This window comes from Colobus angolensis, unplaced genomic scaffold (assembly GCF_000951035.1).
Source record: "Colobus angolensis palliatus isolate OR3802 unplaced genomic scaffold, Cang.pa_1.0 Scaffold351, whole genome shotgun sequence".
Taxonomy (NCBI): Eukaryota; Metazoa; Chordata; class Mammalia; order Primates; family Cercopithecidae; genus Colobus; species Colobus angolensis.
Genome location: NW_012116833.1, coordinates 964,424 through 985,465, shown reverse-complemented (window position 1 = coordinate 985,465; position 21,042 = coordinate 964,424). Strand labels below are relative to the sequence as shown.

Sequence of the window (21,042 nt, the reverse complement as noted above, 5' to 3'; positions counted from 1 at the left end):
AATATTATTTTATTATTAAATAAATAAATAAAGAGCTCCTGGATTCCTTGATTTTTTGAAGGGCTTTTTTTGTGTCTCTATCTCCTTCAGTTCTACTCTGATCTTAGTTATTTCTCGTCTTCTGCTAGCTTTGGGGTTTGTTTGCTCTTGGTTCTCTAGTTATTTTAGTTGTGATGTTAGGGTGTTTATTTGAGATCTTTCCAGCTTTTGATGTGGGCATTGAGTGCTGTAAGTTTCTCTCTTAACCCTGCTTTACCTGTGTACCAGAGATTCTAGTACATTGTCTCTGATCTCATTGGTTTCAAAGAACTTCTTGCTTTCTCCCTTAATTTTATTATTTACCCAGTATTCTTTCAGGAGCAGGTTCAATTTACATGTAGCTGTGTGGTTTTGAGTGAGTTTCTTAATCTTTAGTTCTAATTCGATTAAGCTGCAATCTGAGAGACTGTTTGTTATGTTTTCAGTTCTTTTGCATTTGCTGAGGAGTATTTCATTTCCAAATATGTGATAGATTTTAGAGTAAGTGCCATGTGGAACAGAGATAAATGCATATTCTGTTGGTTTTGGATGCAGAGTTCTGTAGGTATCTACCAGGTCAACTTGATCCAGAGCTGAGTTCAAGTCCTGAATAGCTTTGTTAATTTTCTGTCTTGATGATCTGTCTAATATTAACAGTGACTGTTAATGTCTCCCACTTTTATTGTTTGGGAGTCTAAGTTTCTTTTTAGGTCTCTAAACCCCCCCTTTTTTTTTTTTTTAATTTGGGTGCTCCTGTATTGGGTATATACATATATTTAGAATAGTTAGCTCTTTTTGGATCCTTTGTCATTATGTAATGTCCTGTTTGCCTTTTTTGATCTTTGTTGAGTTAAAGCCTATTATGTCAGAAACTAAGACAGCAACATCTACCATTTTTCTGCTTTACATTTGCTTAGTAGATTTTCCTCCATCCCTTTTGTTGAGCATATGTGTGTCTTTGCACATGAGCTGGTTCTCTTGAAAACAGAACAACAAAGATTCTTGACTTTATCCAACTTGCTATTTTGTGTTTCTTCATTGGGACATTTAGCCCATTTACATTTAAGGTTAATATTGTCATGTATGTATTATATCCTATCACCATAATGCTAGCTGGTTACTTTGCAGACTTGTTGTGGTAGTTGCTTCATAGTGTTATTGGTCTGTGTACTTCAGTGTGTTTTTGTAGTGGCTGGTAACAATTTTTCCTTCCCATATTTAGTGCTTTCCTCAGGAGTTCCTGCAAGGCAGGCCTGGTGGTGACAAATTCCCTCAGTATTTGCTTGTCTGTAAAAGATTTTATTTCTCTTTTGCTCATGAAGCTTCATTTGGCCAGATATGGTATTCAGGGTTTAAATTTTTTTCTTTAAGAATAGTGAATATTGGCCCCAATCTTTTCTGGCTTGTGGCATTTCTGCTGAGAGCTCTGCTGTGATTCTGATGTGTTTCCCTTTGTAGGTGACCTGACCTTTCTCTCTGGCTGCCCTTAACACTTTTTTCTTTGTTTTAACCTTGGAGAATCTGATGATTGTGTCTTGAGGTTGATCTTTTCATAATCTTACTGGGGTTGTCTGGATTTCCTGAATTTGAATGTTGGCATGCTGTGTTAAGCTGGGGAAGTTTTCCTGGATGAGATCCTGAAGTATTTTATCCAGCTTGGTTTCAGTCTCCCTGTGTTCTTTAGGTACCCCAATCAGTCTCAGGTTTCATCTTTTTTACATAATCCCACAATTCTCAGAGGTTTTGTTTGTTCCTTTCATTCTTTTTTCTTTAATCTTGTCTGTCTGTCTTTCTCATTTCAGCAAGATAGCCTTGAATTTCTAAAATTCTTTCCTCCACTTTGTCTGTCTGGCTATTGATACTTGTGGTTCCATTGTGAAGTTCTTATGTTGTGTTTTTCAGCTTTATTAGGACATTTATATTTCTCTCTAAACAGTTATTCTGGTTAACAGCTCTTGTAATGTTTTATCATGGTTCTTAGCTTCTTTGCATTGAGATAGAACATGCTCCTTTAGCTCAGTGAAGTTTGCTGTTTTCCACATTCTGAAGCCTATTTCTATTAGTTAATCCATCTCAGCCTCAGCCCAGTTCTATGACTTTGCTGACGAGGTGTTGTAATCATTAGAAGGAGAAAAGGCACTCTGGATTTTTGAGGTTTCAGTTTTTTATTTATTCTTTTCTTACCTTCTTGAGTTTATCTAGTTTCAATCTTTGAGGATGCTGATGTTTGGATAGGGTTTTTGTAGGGACTTTTTTGTTCATTCTGTTGTTGTTAATTACTGTTATTTTTCTTTTAACAGTCAGGCCTCTTTTCTGTAGGGCTGCTGTGGTTTGCTGGGGGTCCACTCCAGGTCTTATTGGCCTAGACCTCTGCTGCCCCTGGAGGTGTCACCACTGGAGGCAGTAGAACAGCAAAGATGGTTGGTCTGCTACTTCTTCTGGGAGCTTCATCCCACAGGGTAACCAACCTGACACCAGAGGGAATGCTCCTAAAAAGGTGTCTAACAACCCATTGTGGGGGGTCTCACACAGTCAGGAAGCATGGGATCACAGACTCACTTAACACAGCACTCTGACTGCCACTTAGCAGAGAGGGTGCCCTGTATTGGGAGGAATCTCACTCTTCTGGACTGTCTGAATTTCTCAGAGCCAGCAGGGGAAATACTAAGTCCACTGATCTGTAGAGACTGTGGCCACTGCTCCCCTCAGGGGATCTGCCCCAGGGGGATCAGAGTTTTGTCCATAACGCCCTGTCTGGAGTTGCTGAAATTCCTGCAGGGAGGGCTTACCCACTGAGGAGTGGGTCTATGTCCAGCCAAAAGAGGCAGTCTGGCCGTGATCTGTCACAGCCACTGTGCTTTGCTGTGGGAAATTTCTCCTGGTCTAAACCACTGAGTCTCCCTGGCACCAACCAGGGGACTGGAGCTGCAGTGATGGCTGCCACCCCTCTGGCAAGGAGCTCAGTCATCTTAGGCAGCAGGCAGCCACAGCAACGGCTGTCACCCATCCTTCCAGGAGCTCAGTCATCTTAGGCAGTCTGCAGCCATGTGGCCTCTGAGAATCTGCACAGCTCTGTGCTTGGGATCCAAGGCCCTGGTGGCATGGGATCATGAGGGAATCTCCTGATCTTTCGGTTGCATAGATCTGTGGAAGAAGTGTGGTTTCCTGAGTGGGGTTGCACACTCACCACCTCCCTTGGGTGGGTGGGAACTCCCCTTGCCCCATGCAGCTCGCAGGTGGGCTATCACTCCGCCATGCTTTTATACACTCTCCATGGGTCCTGCCAACTGCCTAATAGTCCCAATGAGAGAGAACCTGGATACCTTAGTTGCTGGTGCAGGATTCGGTCTCCATTTTTGTTCTTGGTGGGAGCCTTCGACCGTAGCTATTTCTAGGTGGCTACTTAGCCCCTCCCTGCTGTAATGCTCTTATTTTTTATCTTTGTTAAAGTCTGTTTTATCTGAAATTAGGGTTACAGCCCCAGCTTTTTGTCTAATTTCCATTTGCTTAGTTTATTTTCCTTCATCCCTTAATTTTGAGCCTATGGATGTCATTGCATGTAAGAAGCGTCTCTTAGAAATATCATACCATTGGGTCTTGCTTTTTTATATAGCTTTCTACTGTCTGTCTTTTAAATTGGGCATTTAGTCATTTACGTTTAAAGTTAATATTGATATATGTGGATTTGATCCTGACACGGTGTTGTTAGCTGGTCATTATATTGACTTGTTTATGTGGTTACTTTATAGTGTCACTGATATATGTATTTAAGTGTGTTTTTGTGTTCATTGGTAATGTTTTCTTCTTTTCATATTTAGAGTTGTTTTCAAGATCTCTTGTAAGGCATGTCAGGCGGTAATATACTTCATCAGCATTTGCTTATCTGAGAAGGATCTTATTTCTCCTTTGCTTCAGAAGCTTCGTTTGGCTGGATGTGAAATTCTTGGTTGAAGTTTTTTTTTTTTTTTCTTTAAAAATGTCAAATATAGCATCACAATCTCTTCTGGGTTTTAGGGTTTAACAGTTCCACTGTTAGCCTGATGGGGTTTTCTTAGTAGGTTACCTGCCCTTTCTCTCTAGCTATCTTTAACATTCTTAAAGAAAGATATTTTTAAACAAACAAAAACCATGATAATTTCATTGCAAGCAGAAAGCACTAAAGGAAATATTAATGAGATTTCTCCAGGCAGGAAAATATGACCTGAGATAATCCTCATTTAACACAAGATAAAATAAAGACCATCAAAAGAGCAAGTATAGAATATAAATATTATTTACAAATAATAGTAATTATAATCTACTAAGTTTGGAATACATAAGTGTATAATAATAATAGTGTAACAATGTGGGTGGAATAAATTGAATTAAAGTGCAAAGTGCTTACATTTTTTGAGAACTAATGGAAATATTAATTCATACTAAACTATAAGATGTCAAAGATTAATCTAATCCCTGGTATAACAACAAATTAATAATGAAAGAATGTATAAATGATAATACAGGGGAAAATGTAATGAAAAAGTATAAAACTAAAAATAGTACTGTATAAACTCACAATTACAGTTGGAGCTTTAGCATACCTATCTTAATAACTAATCAAACAGAAATAAAATGTATATCAAAGGAGATATAGAAAACTTGAATAACGAAATTTGACATCCTATAAAAACACTACACCAAACAATTGCATTATACATAATTTTTTTCAAATTCACATAGAACATTTAACAAAAGTGACCACATACTGGGCCATGAAGCAAGTCACAACAAGCATCAATGTATTGAGTTTATATGGCATATAATTGCAGACCTGCCCCAGTAAAACCGGGCACCATGCAGGACCTCATGGCCCTAGGCTCCAGACTGCCTGGCAGACTCAGTCTCCAGGTTTGCCCCCACTGCAGATGAGGCTGAAACCTGCAGACTCAAGGCCAGCACCCATGGATTGAGCGTCCAGGCCTATCTCAGTGCCAGACTAGCCCCCAGAGTTCTGGCTTGTTCCATAGACTCAGATTTCAGGCCTGCTCAAAGCTCCAGTCCTGCCCTACTGCCAGGCTGGCTGTCACAGCTCTAGTCACCAGGCTGGCACTTGAAGACCCCAATCCAGGCAACCACCACAGCCTTAGGCATCAGACTGTCCACAGGAGAATACCAACATAGACCAAAATTTCAAGCCTGCCACAGCCCTATGATTGGCCCCCACAGTCCTAAAATATGGGCTGGCACTTGCAAACCCAGGTTCCCCACCAACCCCCATGCCCTCAGGCCCCTGGTGGGCACCCATGGACCCAACCTCCAGGTTGGCCCCAATACCCAGGCTTAAGACCTACTCAGTGCCAGGCTTAGTCTTAATCATTAAAAGTTTTAATAATTAATAACTTACCGACACAGTGAATGCCAGGTCCAAATGTCTTCATTGAACCTTTCTTCCAAATTCCTAAAAAAAAATTGTTTACAAACTCATTCAGAGAATAGAAAAGGAGGAAACATTTATAAATTTTTTTATGAAGGGAGCATAACCTAGATACCAACACCTGATAAATTATTTAACACAAAGTAGAATTACAGGCCTACATCTTTTATAAATGTTTATGCCAAAATTCATTTTTCTTATTTTTTTTGAGACAGGGTATCTTTCTGTCACCCATACTCGAGTACAGTGGCATGGTCATTGCTCGTTGCAACTCTTTTAACTCGTGGGCTCAAGTGATCCTCCTGCTTTACTCTCCCAAGTAGCTAGGAGTACAGGGCACACTTCAATACCTGGCTGATTTTTATTTATTTTTTGTAGAGACAGGATCTGATTACGTTGTCTAGACTGGTCTCAAATTATTGGCCTCAAGCAATCCTCTTACCTTGTCCTCCCATGGCACTGGAATTGCTAGCATGAGACACCGTGTCAAGCTGATGCCAAAATCATTAAACATTTTTGGAAAATTTAATACATAGAAAGGATATTGTATCACGACCAAATGGAGATTATTTCAGGTTGGTTTAACATATGAAATTGACTATATTGAGACAGTAAAGAAGAAAAAAACTATATGATCATTTCAACATGTAGAAAATAAAATTTGATAATATCTAACACTATTTATAATAAATTTTTAGCATAAAGAAGAAAAAATTATATTATCATCTCAACATTGAGAAAAAATATTTGATAATATCTAACACTTATTTACATAAATCTTTAGCAAACAAGGAATAGACAAGAACTACCTTAATCTAATAATGGGAACCTACAGAAAACCTACAACAAATGTATTACTCTATAGTGAAAAGTTGGAAAGTTTTCCCTGACCTCAGAAACAACTAAAAGATGTTCACTAGTATAATTTTAATTTAACATGGTGATGGAAATTTTAGTGCGATAAGAAGAAAGATGAGGCAAGTAAAAATAAGTTAAAATCATAAGAAGAGAAAAAAGAAGAAATAAAACTGTCACTATTTAAAGGGAGCATGACTGTTTACATAGAACATTCAAAATATCTATAGGGGCACTATTAAAATTAATGAGTGAATTTAGTAAGATTATTAGAGACAAAGATAAAATGTAATAATAGCCATTCTGACTGGTGTGAGACTGTATCTCATTGCAGTTTTGATTTGCATTTCTGTATTAATCTGTGATGCTGAGCTTTTAGCTATTTTTAAAAATTCAGAAAATAACAGACGTTGGCAAGGTTGTGGAGAAAAAGGAATGCTTATACACTGTTGGCAGGAGTATAAATTAGTTCAACCATTGTGAAAGAAAATGTGACAATTCCTTAAAGACTTAGAGGAAGAAATACAAATTGACCCAGCAATACCATTACTGAGTATATACCTAAAGGAATAGAAATCATTCTATTATAAAGATAAATGCATGCTTATGTTCATTGCAACACTACTCACAATAGCAAAGACATGAAATGAACCCAAATGCCCATCAACGGTAGACTAGATTTAAAAAATGTGGTACATATCCACTATGGAATACTATGTAGCTATAAAAATGAATGAGATCATGTTCTTTGCAGGGCTATGGATGGAGTTGGGAGCTATTATCCTCAGCATACTAAAGCAGAAACAGAAAACCAAACACCACATGTTCTTACTTATAAATGGGAGCTGAATGATGAGAACACATGGACATATAGAGTAGAGCAACACACACTGGGGTCTATCAGAGGATGGAGGGTAGGAGGAGGGAGAGGATCATAAAAAATAACTAATGGGTACCAGGCTTAATACCTGAGTGATTAAATAATCTGTACAGTGAACCACCATGCCACAAGTTTACCTATATACCAAATGTGCACATGTACTCTTGAGCTTGAAAAGTTAACAAAGAGATAAACTATAATTACCTTTCTATATACCATGAAAAAACATTTAGAAAATATTTTAGTAATGCCATTTATGCAATCAAATAAAAAATAGCAAATGCCTAGAAATAAATATAAAAATATATAGTACAGTAGTTTTATACTGAATAGTAGAAACTAATATTAAGATACATTTTAAAAAACTACCCAAATAGAAATATATAACATGTTAGAGTATGAAAGGCTCAGTAATACAAACTATAGCAATTATTTTCAAATTCAAGTATTAATTCAATGTAATCCCAATAACTTTTTAAATGTTTTTGTGATTACTGTCTAGTTATTCTACCATTTATATGGAAATAAAAGATTCAAGCATATACAAGACAATTTGGAAGTAAAATAACATGAAATGTATATAATGCCACATATTAATATAACAAGTTATTTTAAAGTGACAGTAATTAAGATAATGGAACATAGATAGAAAGACAAATAACTAATGAAGTTGAATGGAAAGCAAAATAAGAGACCTATATAGACATAGTCACACAAATTATAACAAAATTTTCATGCACTGGAGAAAAATGGTGTTTTCAATAATGATTTTAATCAATTAAGTATCTACAAGGGGAAAAGTGTCATTCTTGACCACCATTTCACAATAAGTACCAGAATCAATCACAGATAGACTGAAGACCTAAAGCTGAACTGTAAAATAATAAAAGTGTCTTCACAGAATTGGAAAAAACTGCTTTAAAGTTCATATGGAACCAAAAAAGAGCCCGCATTGCCAAGACAATCCTAAGTCAAAAGGACAAAGCTAGAGGCGTCACGCTACCTGACTTCAAACTATACTACAAGGCTACAGTAACCAAAACAGCATGGTACTGCTACCAAAACAGAGATATAGACCAATGGAACAGAACAGAGTCCTCAGAAATAATACCACACATCTACAGCCATCTGATCTTTGACAAACCTGAGAGAAACTAGAAATGGGGAAAGGATTCCCTATTTAATAAATGGTGCTGGGAAAATTGGCTAGCCATAAGTAGAAAGCTGAAACTGGATCCTTTCCTTACTCCTTATACGAAGATTAATTCAAGGTGGATTAGAGACTTAAATGTTAGACCTAATACCATAAAAACCCTAGAAGAAAATCTAGGTAGTACCATTCAGGACATAGGCATGGGCAAGGACTTCATGTCTAAAACACCAAAAGCAACGGCAGCAAAAGCCAAAATTGACAAATGGGATCTAATTAAACTAAAGAGCTTCTGCACAGCAAAAGAAACTACCATCAGAGTGAACAGGCAACCTACAGAATGGGAGAAAATGTTTTCAATCTACTCATCTGACAAAGGGCTAATATCCAGAATCTACAAAGAACTCAAACACATATACAAGAAAAAAACAAACAACCCCATCAAAAAGTGGGCAAAGGATATGAACAGACATTTCTCAAAAGAAGACATTCATACAGCCAACAGACACATGAAAAAATTCTCATCATCACTCGCCATCAGAGAAATGAAAATCAAAACCACAATGAGATACCATCTCACACCAGTTAGAATGGCAATCATTAAAAAATCAGGAAACAAGTGTTGGAGAGGATGTGGAGAAATAGGAACACTTTTACACTCTTAGTGGGATTGTAAACTGGTTCAACCATTATGGAAAACAGTATGGCCATTCCTCAAGGATCTAGAACTAGATGTACCATATGACCCAGCCATCCCACTACTGGGTATATACCCAAAGGATTATAAATTATTCTACTACAAAGACACATGCACACGTATGTTTATTGCGGCACTATTCACAATAGCAAAGACTTGGAATCAACCCAAATGTCCATCTGTGACAGACTGGATTAAGAAAATGTGGCACATATACACCATGGAATACTATGCAGCCATAAAAAAGGATGAGTTTGTGTCCTTTGTAGGGCCATGGATGCAGCTGGAAACCATCATTCTTAGCAAACTATCGCAAGAAGAGAAAACCAAACACCACATGTTCTCACTCATAGGTGGGAACTGAACAATGAGATCACTTGGACTCGGGAAGGGGAACATCACACACGGGCCTATCATGGGGAGGGGGGAGGGGTGAGGGATTGCATTGGGGAGTTATACATGATATAAATGATAAATTGATGGGTGCTGACGAGTTGATGGGTGCAGCACACCAACATGGCACCAGTATACATATGTAACAAACCTGCATGTTATGCACATGTACCCTAGAACTTAAAGTATAATAAAAATAAATAAAAAAAGAAAAATTATAAAATAAATAAATAAAAATAATAAAATAAAAGTTCTAGGAGGTAACAAAGGAGGATATCTTAAGGATAGTAGAGTAGACAAATATTTATTAAACTGGGCATAAAATTTATAACCATGATGAAATATAGTGATATATTGAACTCCCATTATCCAGTTATTACAAACTGTACCAGTTTTTCCTTCTCTAATAATGGAAAGAGAAAATAGATAAATAAATAAATAAAATACACATTTCTTTGAACATCATGACAAAGATTCTTTAGAGAAATAGTATGGTTATGACAACAATAGGAATAATAGTTAATATTTTCATTATGCTTTTATAGTGTTTCAGTGTTCATAATAAACTTTCAAACATGTAATATTTTAATGTAGTTGAATAATTATATTTGCTTGATTTGATCTGGGGTGAAATCCTGCTCTTAAAATCTTGTATCCCTTCTCAGTTTATGCACTCTCTATTTCAAATCTACTCTTTGTAAAGATAACTTTCTTCTTGTCCTATTGTTTTTGCACCATTTATGTTTAATTCATCACTTTTCTTTAAAGTTTATTTCCTGATAATCAAATGAATTTAATCCTCAAACTTAGACAAGAAATTATGCTGTAGTTTTCACTAAATTATTCATTCAACAATTGAATATTAAGTATTGTTGAAGGCTGAACAATAAAAAAAATCCACACTTTAATTTCTAGCACCTGTGCATGTTATCGTATATGGCAAACGGGACTTTGCATAAGCGGTTAAATTGAGAGTCTTGAGACTGGGAGGTTATCTGGATTGTTCAAGAGGGCACAAAATGTAATCACCAAAACTATTATAAGAGGAAGAAAAGAGGGTCAGAGGAGGAGAAAGCAAAGTGATTATGAAAGCAGAGATTGGAGTGGTGCACTTTGAAGGAGGAAGAATGGGGGCTAGCCAAAAATTATGAGTAGCCACTGAAAGGTAAAAAAGGCAAGGAAATAGATTTTCCCCTCAGAGTTTAGAAGAAATCAGCCTTGCTAACACCTTGATTTTAGCTCAGTGAAATAGATTTTAGATTGCAGACCTCCACAACTGTAAAACTATGTTGTTTCAGCTACTATGTTTGTGACAATTTTCCACAACAACAATAGAAAATTAATGCAAATGTTGGTACCAGGAGTGGTTGTTGCTGTAATATATATTTAAAGATGTAGAAGTAGTTTTGGAACTGGGCGTTGGAAAGACATTAAAATAATTTTAAGGAATGTGATAGATAAAACCTTGATTGCCTTGAATAAAACTGCTAGAAAATATGGATGTCCAATACTTTGTTGGTGAAAACTCAGAGAAAGTGAGGAACATTGTAGAAGAAAGCCTACATCATCTTTGAGAATACATAAATCATCGTAAAAAGACTTGATGAAATATGGATTTTAAAGATGTTGCTGGTGAGAACTCAGGAGGTAGTGAAAAACATGTTATTGAAGACTGGGGGAAAGATAATGCCATCTGTATAGTGGCAGAAACAGCTGAACTATGTTCTACAGTTATGTGAAGAACATAAGTAATGAACTAGGATATTCAGTTGAGGAGATTTTCAAGGAAAGCATTGAATGTATAATGCAGTTTCTTCTTGCTGCCTATAGTAAAATGAGAAGGAAAATAAATATAATTAAGGAAAGAATTGCTATGCAAACAATCACCAGGACTTAATTATTTGGGAAATTCTCACTTTACACAGATTTTAAAAGATGATAAATTAAGGTTCACTGTCAGGGAAGTGTTCTCCAGAGAGAGTGGTGAGTGGGGCTGGACAATATTTTGCTAGTGCTGGATGATAAAGCATGTTACTTAAGGATCTGATCAACCATCTCAGCAAAAGCCAGGAATATAGACTAAATGTATAAAAATATTTTCTGTATAAATATCTGTGGAGGAACCTTTTTTTTAATGGCTGGTATCCTCATAATATACACAAGAGAAGCACAAGTTTCTGAGAATGTTATACCAGCAGAAACACTGAGAGTTTGGGATGAAAAGGGACGAGAGAGGAAGGATGAAAGAATTAAACTGATAAGTATACAGGCAGGAATCAGGCAGGCAGAGCAACTCAGTTGCAAACATGTGCTATCCTTTAAGAAATACGATGGCTAACTCTGAGGATAGAGCTAAAAGCCCAGGGGTGGAGCCATGGGCCAAGGTAGTGGAATCTCAAGCCTCAGTAGATTATTCATAGACATTGATATCTAACAGAGTTTACTCAGTTTGACTTAGAAATCGCTTGAGGCCAATGATTCCATTTTTTTGTTTTGTTTTGTTTTATGTTCCCGTTTTATGGAGTCAAAATGTCTATGATTGTTATTCTGTCCATGTTCAATCATTGTATTTTTGGAGCAGAAAATGTGTTTTTTAATTTTACAGTTATACAGATATAGGGTAATTTCACCTCAGGATGGAACACATACAGAATCTCACTATACTTGACTTAGATGATTTACACTATAGCAACAGGGTCTTTAGTACTGATGATATTTGCATATGATATTGGACTTGAGTTAATACTGAAATGAGGTGATAGTTTTGTAGATGTTAGTTTAGCTTTGAGTGACTGTATTTGCATGTGGGACAGAAGTGAATATTTGGGGTTCAAGACAGACTGTAGTAGGCTGAATAATATACCCTAAAGACACCAATTTTCTAATCCCTTATTGGGGAAACCCACCCCCGATATTCAACGTGGGTCCTTTTCTATTTTCCCTAAGTGTTGACTGGTCTGAGAAATAAAGAGAAAGAGTACAAAAGAGAGAAATTTTAAAGCTGGGTGCCCAGGGGAGACATCACAAGTAGGCAGGTTCCATGATGCCCCCTAAGCTGTAAAACCAGCAAGTTTTTATGAGCAATTTTCAAAAGGGAGGCAGTGTATTAATAGGATGTGGGTCACAGAGATCACATGCTTCAGGGGCGACAAAAGATCACAAGGCAGGAGGTCAGGGCGAGACCACAATGTCAGGGTGAAACTAGAATCACTAATGAACTTCCATGTCCAGCTGTGCAGGCATTGTCACTGATAAACAAGGTTCAAGTGCAGAGAACTGATTTGACTACAATTTGTCAGGCTGGAATTTTCTAATCCTAGCAAGCCTGAGGGTGCTGCAGGAGACTAGGGTGTGTTTCAACCCTATTTACACCTGCATAAGGCAGACACTGCCACGTCAGCCATTTTAGAGGCCCCGCCCTGGGAATACATTCTTTTCCCAGGGCTGTTAATTATTAATATTCAGCGACATTTATCTTACCCGTTTTTGGTAATAAGAGAAATATGGCTCTGTTCCACCACGCCCACAGACAGTCAGACTTTAAAGTTATCTCCTTTGTTCCCTGAAAATCGCTGTTATCATGTTCTTAAATTGCTAGATTTCATATTGAAATACACATGCTCTACAAACAATTTGTGCAGTTAACACAGTCACCACAGGGTCCTGAAGCGACATTCATCCTCCACTTACAAAGATGGCGGGATTAAGAGATTAAAGTAAAGACAGGCGTAAGAAATTATAAAAATATTAATTTGGGGAACTAATAAATGTCCATGAAATCTTCACAATTTATGTTCTTCTGCCATGCTTTCAGCCGATTCCTCCCTTCAGGGTCCCTGACTTCCTGCAACAATCCTGGAAGTTGTGAATCTTATCTTACATGGCAAATGACAATTTGCAGGTGCAATTAAAATCTTAGATTATCCCAGTGGGTCCTAAGTGTTATTACAATTGTGCATATAAGAAATAGGTAAAAGAAGATTTGATTACAGAAGAAATGCAATATGATGACATTGCAGAGATCAGAATGATGCAGTCAAAAACTAAGAAATGCTAGCAGCCACGAGAAGCATAAAAAGGCAGGGAATAAAATCACTTCTGATGCCTTCAGAAAGAATCAGCCTTTCCAATAACTTGATTTTAGCTCTGAATGACTCATTTTGTACATGTCTTCCAGAAATGTAAGGGATCAAATTTCTATCATTTTAATCCACAAAGTGTATGGTAATTTGTTACAGAGGCAATATGAAACTAATCAAGGTAACACACACTGAGGTTTTAGCAATAATCTAAATAAGAGATCAAAATGGTTTAGAGTTGATGGCAGAACTGATGTTGGGACTAAATTCTAGATATATTTTAAAGGTAATCCCTATAGGAATTGGTGATGTACTGGATGTTCACTGCTAGAGAAAGAGGGCAATTGAGGATGATGCCAAAGGTATGTTGGAGTGTGTGTATGTGTGTGTGTGTGTGTGTGTATGCATGTGTAGGTTTGCTTAAACAACTGAGTGAATAGTAGTGCTAATTTCTGAGATGCAGAATACTTATGGATGAGCAGGTTTAGAAGGGGTATAAAATAATAATTCCATTTTGCACATATTAAGTTTGAGATATATATTAGACATCTAAGTGGAATTGTCAATAAATTGGTTGTACATATAAATCTGAAAATTAGAGGTGTGGTCTGGAACAGAGATATAAATTCAGAATTCATCAGCATTTAGATGGGATATAAAATCATTAGACTGGATGATACTGTATACTAAATGCTTGTAGATAAGAAAAAAAGAAGTCCGAGATCTAAGTTTTTGGGCTATTCAACATTTATAGATTGAAGAGGTGAAGAGAAACCAGCAACAGAGGCTGATAAGGAATAGTAATATAATAGAAGGGAAACCAAGAAAGCAGTGTGGCATGATAACCAAGAGAAGAATATTTCATGAAAGGGGTCAGTTGTATCAAGTGCTGCTAGTGGAACTGTGAATGTGAAAGCCATTCCATGGAATGGTAAGGACAAAATCTGAAATAAGTCTGGGAGAGAAAAGAAAGTAGTAATAGTGATTATCTCCATTAATGGATCTGGGAATCTAGTATAGGAGAGTGAATTTTGCCAACTCTCCTTTTGTTCTTTTTGAATTATCCACCATATATATGCATTCAATTTTTCAATTAAAATATAGTTTAAAAAGAGATTGTTAGTTGGAGAAAAGGAAGTGAAGATAACTAATATGAATAATTCTTTCCAAGAGATTTTCTATACAAAGATGATGGAAAATGGGGTGGGAGCTGGAACAGGCTGTGAAGGAAAAGGGATTTTTTAAGTGGAAATGGGATTTTTTAAGTGGTAGGAGTTGCTAATTTGTTTTTGAACACTGATGGGACAAAATCTACAAAGAGTTAAGAAAAAATGATGATATAGAAGAATATGAGTTAACAAAAAAAGCTATATGCATAAATAGTGAAGAAAATCCAATCCTGTGTTATGAGTTGAATTACGTTCCCCAAATTTATATTCAAGTTCTAACATCTGGTACTTGTGAATATTACTTTATTTGGTATTGGATCTTTGCAGGAGTAATCAAATAAAGATGAGATCATTCTGAATTAAGTTGTGCCCTAATCTAGTGACTAGTGTTCTTACAAGAAAAGAAAATCTTTTTCTTATCAGAACAAAAGGAGAAAGAGACATAGACAAAAAGTGGATTCCATGTGATGATGACGGCAGATATTTGTGCAATGCTTCTACAAGCCACACAATACCAGGAACTGCCAGAAACTAGGAGAGAGAGGCATGGAACAGAGTCTCCTTTAGAACCTCTAGAGTAAACCAATCCTGCTGATACCTTGATTTTGGACTTGTAGTCTCCAGAACTGTGAGACAATATATAATGGTTTAAGGTAATCAGTTTCTGGTAGTTTCTTACAGTAGTCTTCAGAAACTAGTATACCTAGTTAGAGGAGTTAAATGTAACAAGAAGGAAAGCATCTGCTCTAATAGGACTGAAGGTGGGGTACTGGGGCAAAGATGAACGCAGACTACAGCCAGGTAGCATTAATGGCCCACTTGAAGTTTGTCATTTTATATTTAAAGTGAAGATAATTATTATGGTTACACAGTTTTTTTTTTTTTTTCTCATCCACATTTATCTTGCAAAGGAGTGGGGCATAATTAGAGGTTTAAATTTGTTGAAAATTAAGCTTTTTTTCAGCAAAGATGTCCAAAAAGAGAGTGGGGTAAAGGGAGCTGAGGATATACTCAAGGAAATATTTGTGCTAATTCACCATGAGCCTGTAAAAATCTAAGATAGGAAAAGATTTATGACAGGCAACAGAAGAAAAGCCACAGAAAGGTCATTAGCAAGAAACAGGGAAAAGGTAGTAGAATCAATGATCAGTCTTAGAGGTAGAATTGATGAAATGAGATTATTAGAGGTACCTGAGGTATCAGTTGGAGAGTGGAATGTTTGAATTTGAGATTTTGGATGGATATGTGCAGTAGTAAACCACTAAAGTAGGATGTAAGACAAAATAACTGGAGAAGAGAAAGTTAAATAATTAAAATGTTAGATATGAGATTGATCATCTAATAGTAAAATTACTAGAAATTAAGACAAAGGTACTTTTGGAGAAAGTGATAGCCAGACTGAAAATCATCACAAAATGAAGCAGAGTACTAGGAGTTAGGTCATGAATACCACAAGGAAAGGTCACAGGTGATATAAGTTGATGACATGAGATTCAAAGCTGGCTATTTTGGGAAGTAAGAAGGAGAATGACCTGGAAATAGCATTGAGGAATAAAGCCGACATCTATTGCGTTTTTGGGTTCAGTGGTAGGAGAGGATGTAGGAAGGAAAACATCAACCCCTCTTGAAGGCTGCAGGAAAAGCAATGAATTTGAGAGAGAGTTGGGTTTCAGATACAGCAAGAGGACAGAGTTATCATACAGATAGAAGGCAGAGGAGGACATACAGGGTGTTGCTGATGACAGTGAGTTTCAAAGAGATAATGCCTAATGGTGATATACACCTGAGATCTTTGTGATCTAAGAGGGAAGATCATATGTAGGCAGCATCAAACTAGAAATGTCTTTGTAAAAGTGCTAGTGATTTGAGAAGCTCACTTTGGGGAGCTCAATTTTAATCTCTGGATCAAATCTCTTCTCTCTCTCTCTCTCTCTCTCTCTCTCTGTCTCTGTCTCTCTCTCTCTGTCTCCCAGGCTGGAATTCAGTGGGCGATCTCCATTCACTGCAAGCTCCGCCCCCTGGGTTCATGCCATTCTCCTGCCTCAGCCTCGCGAGTAGCTGGGACTACAGGCGCCCGCCACCACACCTGGCTAATTTTTTTGTATTTTCAGTAGAGCCGGGGTTTCACCGTGTTCGCCAGGATGGTCTCGATCTCCTGACATCGTGGTCCACCCGCCTCGGTCTCCCAAAGTGCTGGGATTACAGGAGAGAGCCACCGCGCCCGGCCCGCTCTTTTTCTTTCTTTCAAACTTATTGAATTTTCATTTTCTAAAAGTAATACACACTAATAGAAAAAAATATGAACATTAAAGACATGTATCATTTAAAGAGGGAAAATGTCTACAATTCCTTTCTATGGAATAATTCTCCAAAGTTTGAATTTCTGAGTGAAATATTTTCTGAATTAGCTTTTTGCTATTGAATTTGTGCACTTTTTAATGTTTACTGGCAATTAAGATTTTTTCCTATAAATTGCCTGGTCATATACCCCATATTTTTATTCCACATTAATTGTATTTTTTTCATGGACTTTACAAGTGTTTTATATTAGGTTGTACCATATGAAATTTCCAATTTTTTAGGTCAAAATAGTTTAATACAAGCAATCTCATATATTTCAATTTAATACACATGGGATATTATCTGGCAGTTGTAAGTTAGCATGGCTTACATTATCTTAATTTTTAAATTACTTTCAGAAATATTCTTTAAGAGGAGATTGACTTTTAAAATAAAAAACAACACTACAGCAACTAAAGGCTTCAGAAAAACTGTTTAATTCCATATGAATAATACTTTATCTTCTACTTAATGATGTCTTTAAAAAATAAACTTACTATATTTTCTTGGACATAATAATGTATTTATCAGAAAAATAGAATGGTCTAATTTTACCTACACATACATTTAAGTTTACCAAACTAGCATACATAGTCTTACTACATTGTATCCTGCTTTACATTTTAAAGTGCTTTCACATTAGTTTATTCTTTTCATGATTCCTAAAACAAGATGTTGTAATAAGAAACTGAGACTCAGAGAGATAAAACAGTCAAGATTCATAGGTATTTTGTAAAAAGGACTGCACACCTGAAATTTCAAAGCAAAACATCTAAGATATTATTGAAAATTTCATATCTCTGTTTAAAATACAAATTCTAATTTATAAATAAAATGACTATGAAAGAAACATTCTTTATAGTTAAACATATACATTTGTAACCAAATTGAGCATATTGGTTATTTGAAATACTAAAAAGAATTAAAAAGAGGACTTACAACCTTGGAAGAGACATTTCCCCTGCCTGTATGTTGCCTGGACTTGAGCAGAGTAAGTTGAAACTGGTGATGTTGAGTGATGACATCATAAAGGGATTGTAAACAAAATAAATTTAAAGGGGACAGAGCAGTCATATTTTAAAGTGCACAGGTGCTTTTGAAACCTATTCTTAAATTGTGGGAGTGTTCACCCTCAACTTTTTAAAGTTTGAACTGAATTAGTCAGTATTCATTAATTGAATCTACCTGTTTGGTTTATTGAATAATTATTTCTTATCGGCTTATTTTAACACTAGCTTTGAATGTGCATGGGTGCATAAAGATGTGTTTATGTGTGTGTATTTGTGTGTGGAAAAGAGATATATGTGCTGAAAGGAAAATAGAAGAATGTAAATTTTCCTCTAAAAAGAGCAGTGGTAGCTTACTACATTTTCTTCACTTTTAGGCTTTTCTCTTCTACAACTTTTTCATACATTTACAGTGGTATTTCCATAAAAGAACTTGAAGATATCTTATTCTTAGATATGTAAATTCAGCAAAAGTAAACTATCTATTAAACTACTATTGACAAATCTGAAAAACACTTTTCACCCAAAGCTTAAAACAACTCTTATTATGTACAGAATTGTGTTAGAACAAGTTATAAACAGCTACTTGGTATATAAAACTCATAAATGTGAATTATTCATTATAGATAAGAAACCTTTCAAGGCAGGTAGGAATTGTGTACAGGTGAAATCATCCATGTGTTTTAGTTAACAGTGACCATATTTCTAGCCAGAGGAGAAAAAGCAATTCATTAGTTCTTATTTTTCACCACTTTTTGTCATTGAATCTTTATTTCATTTTTGAAAGTTTATACCTCTTATATAATAATGATATTTTATTTTTAATGAAAAAAATGTGATCCAAGACACCAAGATAATTTTTACCTGAGCACTACAAAGCAGTATATCTCATAACTTTTTCATTGACCAAACTAATTTCACAAGCTAGTGAAATAGCATTGTCTTAAGGAAAGTAATATAAAGCCATTTAATTTATAAGTAAAAATGCACCACTATTATGTATTTGAAAGCAATATTAACTATGAGTTAAAAGCCATAAAAATGTAACTTCACTCCTCTGATAGAGTAAATTCATTCCTAAGTAAATTAATATTTAGCACACAGGCATTCATTACAGTTCTACATAAATATTAAAATCTAGAAATACTGTAAATGTTCAAAACTAGGGAATGGTTTCAGTAAATCACTACATTTTCATGACAGCAGGAATCATGTCCATTTTGCTCATCAGCATATACTTAACATTTACTTGAAAAATTGGAACGTCAAACTATTCATGCAGTTTGATATATATCATATAAAGCAAATAAATTTGTTGTAAACATTGATGTAAATACATAAAAATGGTAATAATTAGATTATAGGTGATTTTTCACATATAATGTTTTGCATTTAAAAATTTCTACAAGTAGAGTGATATCAGCAAGATGCCAAAATAGGTGGTCGTAGGCCTCACTCCCCCACAGAAATATCAATTAGCAACTATAGAAAATGAAATTTAAAAGAACAACTTGGTTAAAACCTCAAAATATGGGAATTATCCTGAGTCAACTGCATGCTCAATGGAACAGAATAAAAATCTGCATTGAAATGGTAGCAGAAACAGTTTAACTCTGAGCATATCACTCCTCAAACAGCTCCAGGTTGGCACAGCACCACACAGAGAGGATTCCACAGGGTTTATGGTATCTACAGTGGGAAAAGATGACCAGGGAGCTTGACATCCAGCTTCCCTGGCATTGTGAGACACTTCTCAGGAGGCCTACTCAGTTTTCACTTTATGGAAAACAGGGAATATAGAGGGAAAATGTGTAAGTAGACCACTTGGGGTCAGGTAGAAATCAAGAAAGGAGACAGAGCCCAAGGAAACCAGTGAACAGATTTGGGTTGTAGCTCAGTGTACCAGCTAGCAGTGGTGCTCAATCAAGCTGAAGTAAGAATTAATCAGCACAATGACAACATTTGAAATTACTAAATCAGAAGAAGAAAAAGAAAAAAGAATAAAAAAAATGGAGAAAGTCTATGGGAATTATGTGACACCATTAAGACACAGTCGGTGCCTAGTAGGAATTTAAGAATTAAAAAAAAAAAAGACAAAAAAAGGTGTCGGAAAGGATTCTTTTTTAAATAATGGTACCAGCTAGCAACATACCCCACCCACTAAAGAAGTGAAAAGTGCTACCTGGCTTGAATTCCTAGATGGCCAGCCTCTAGGTCCATCCTCACACACTCTCCTGGGGCCCCACCCAGAAAGTCAGACAACCACCACAGGAAATTTTTACAAAAGTGATGCACTAGCTGTGCCATAGTTGAAGATTTAATTCGTGCTGCAAGTGGCCTCAAAGCACACCCACAAATGCTACCCAGGAATGGAAGAAAATCTCAAGCATGCATTTCTACTGAGCTTAATAGCTATTCTATTTGCTTTTATCTACTTAACCTGAGGTCCATTTCTACAACCCTGATCAACTGCTGAACTAAAAAAGCAGTGCTTTCTAGCCAGAGAATATATCCTCTGGCCCAGCCAAATCAGAAGTAATTACATCGCCCATCCAGCAGGTTAAGCTAATTGCAGAGTTTAGACAGTGGTTTTGCTGGATAGTGGAGCCTAGCCGCCTACACGATCAGAATTCAGACCAAAGGCAGCAGCCTAAAAATCTAGAAAACCCAAAAGAAAACTCTGTCTTTTCAGGGTAATTACTAGCTGTCCCATCCAGAATCATAAGCCAGCTAAATAGTGAAGGCCTATCCTTGCCAGATAATACCTGCAAAAGTCAAAAGTGGTGGCTATCTCCACAAATACACAAACAACAACAACAGAGGGACATGAGGATTACAAAGACTCAGGAGATCATGACACCTCCAAAGAAAACTAGCAAAGTGACAAAAATAAACAACAAAAAGGAAAAGTCTATGAAATATCAGAAAAAAATCAGAATAATCCAATTTAAAAAAGGTTCATTGAGCTTCAGAATACATAAATATTTATTTATTTATTTTTTATTATACTTTAAGTTCTAGGGTACATGTGCATAACGTGC

At 36.2% G+C, this 21,042-nt stretch overlaps 1 protein-coding gene across 2 annotated transcripts in view; it reads right to left on the bottom strand.

Annotated features, from left to right (window-relative positions):
* The window catches only part of CYLC1 (cylicin, basic protein of sperm head cytoskeleton 1), a 44,613-nt gene extending 26,612 nt beyond the window's left edge, over window positions 1-18,001 (bottom strand). The window contains exon 1 of one of the 2 annotated variants that reach the window (XM_011952931.1): window positions 17,937-18,001. In XM_011952931.1, coding sequence (XP_011808321.1) covers window positions 17,937-17,950 — 14 coding nt within the window. In that variant the 5' untranslated portion in view covers window positions 17,951-18,001. Of the gene's footprint in view, window positions 1-17,933 lie in introns of both variants that reach the window. The other variant, XM_011952930.1, reaches the window with a different exon arrangement.
* Window positions 18,002-21,042: the final 3,041 nt, after the last annotated feature.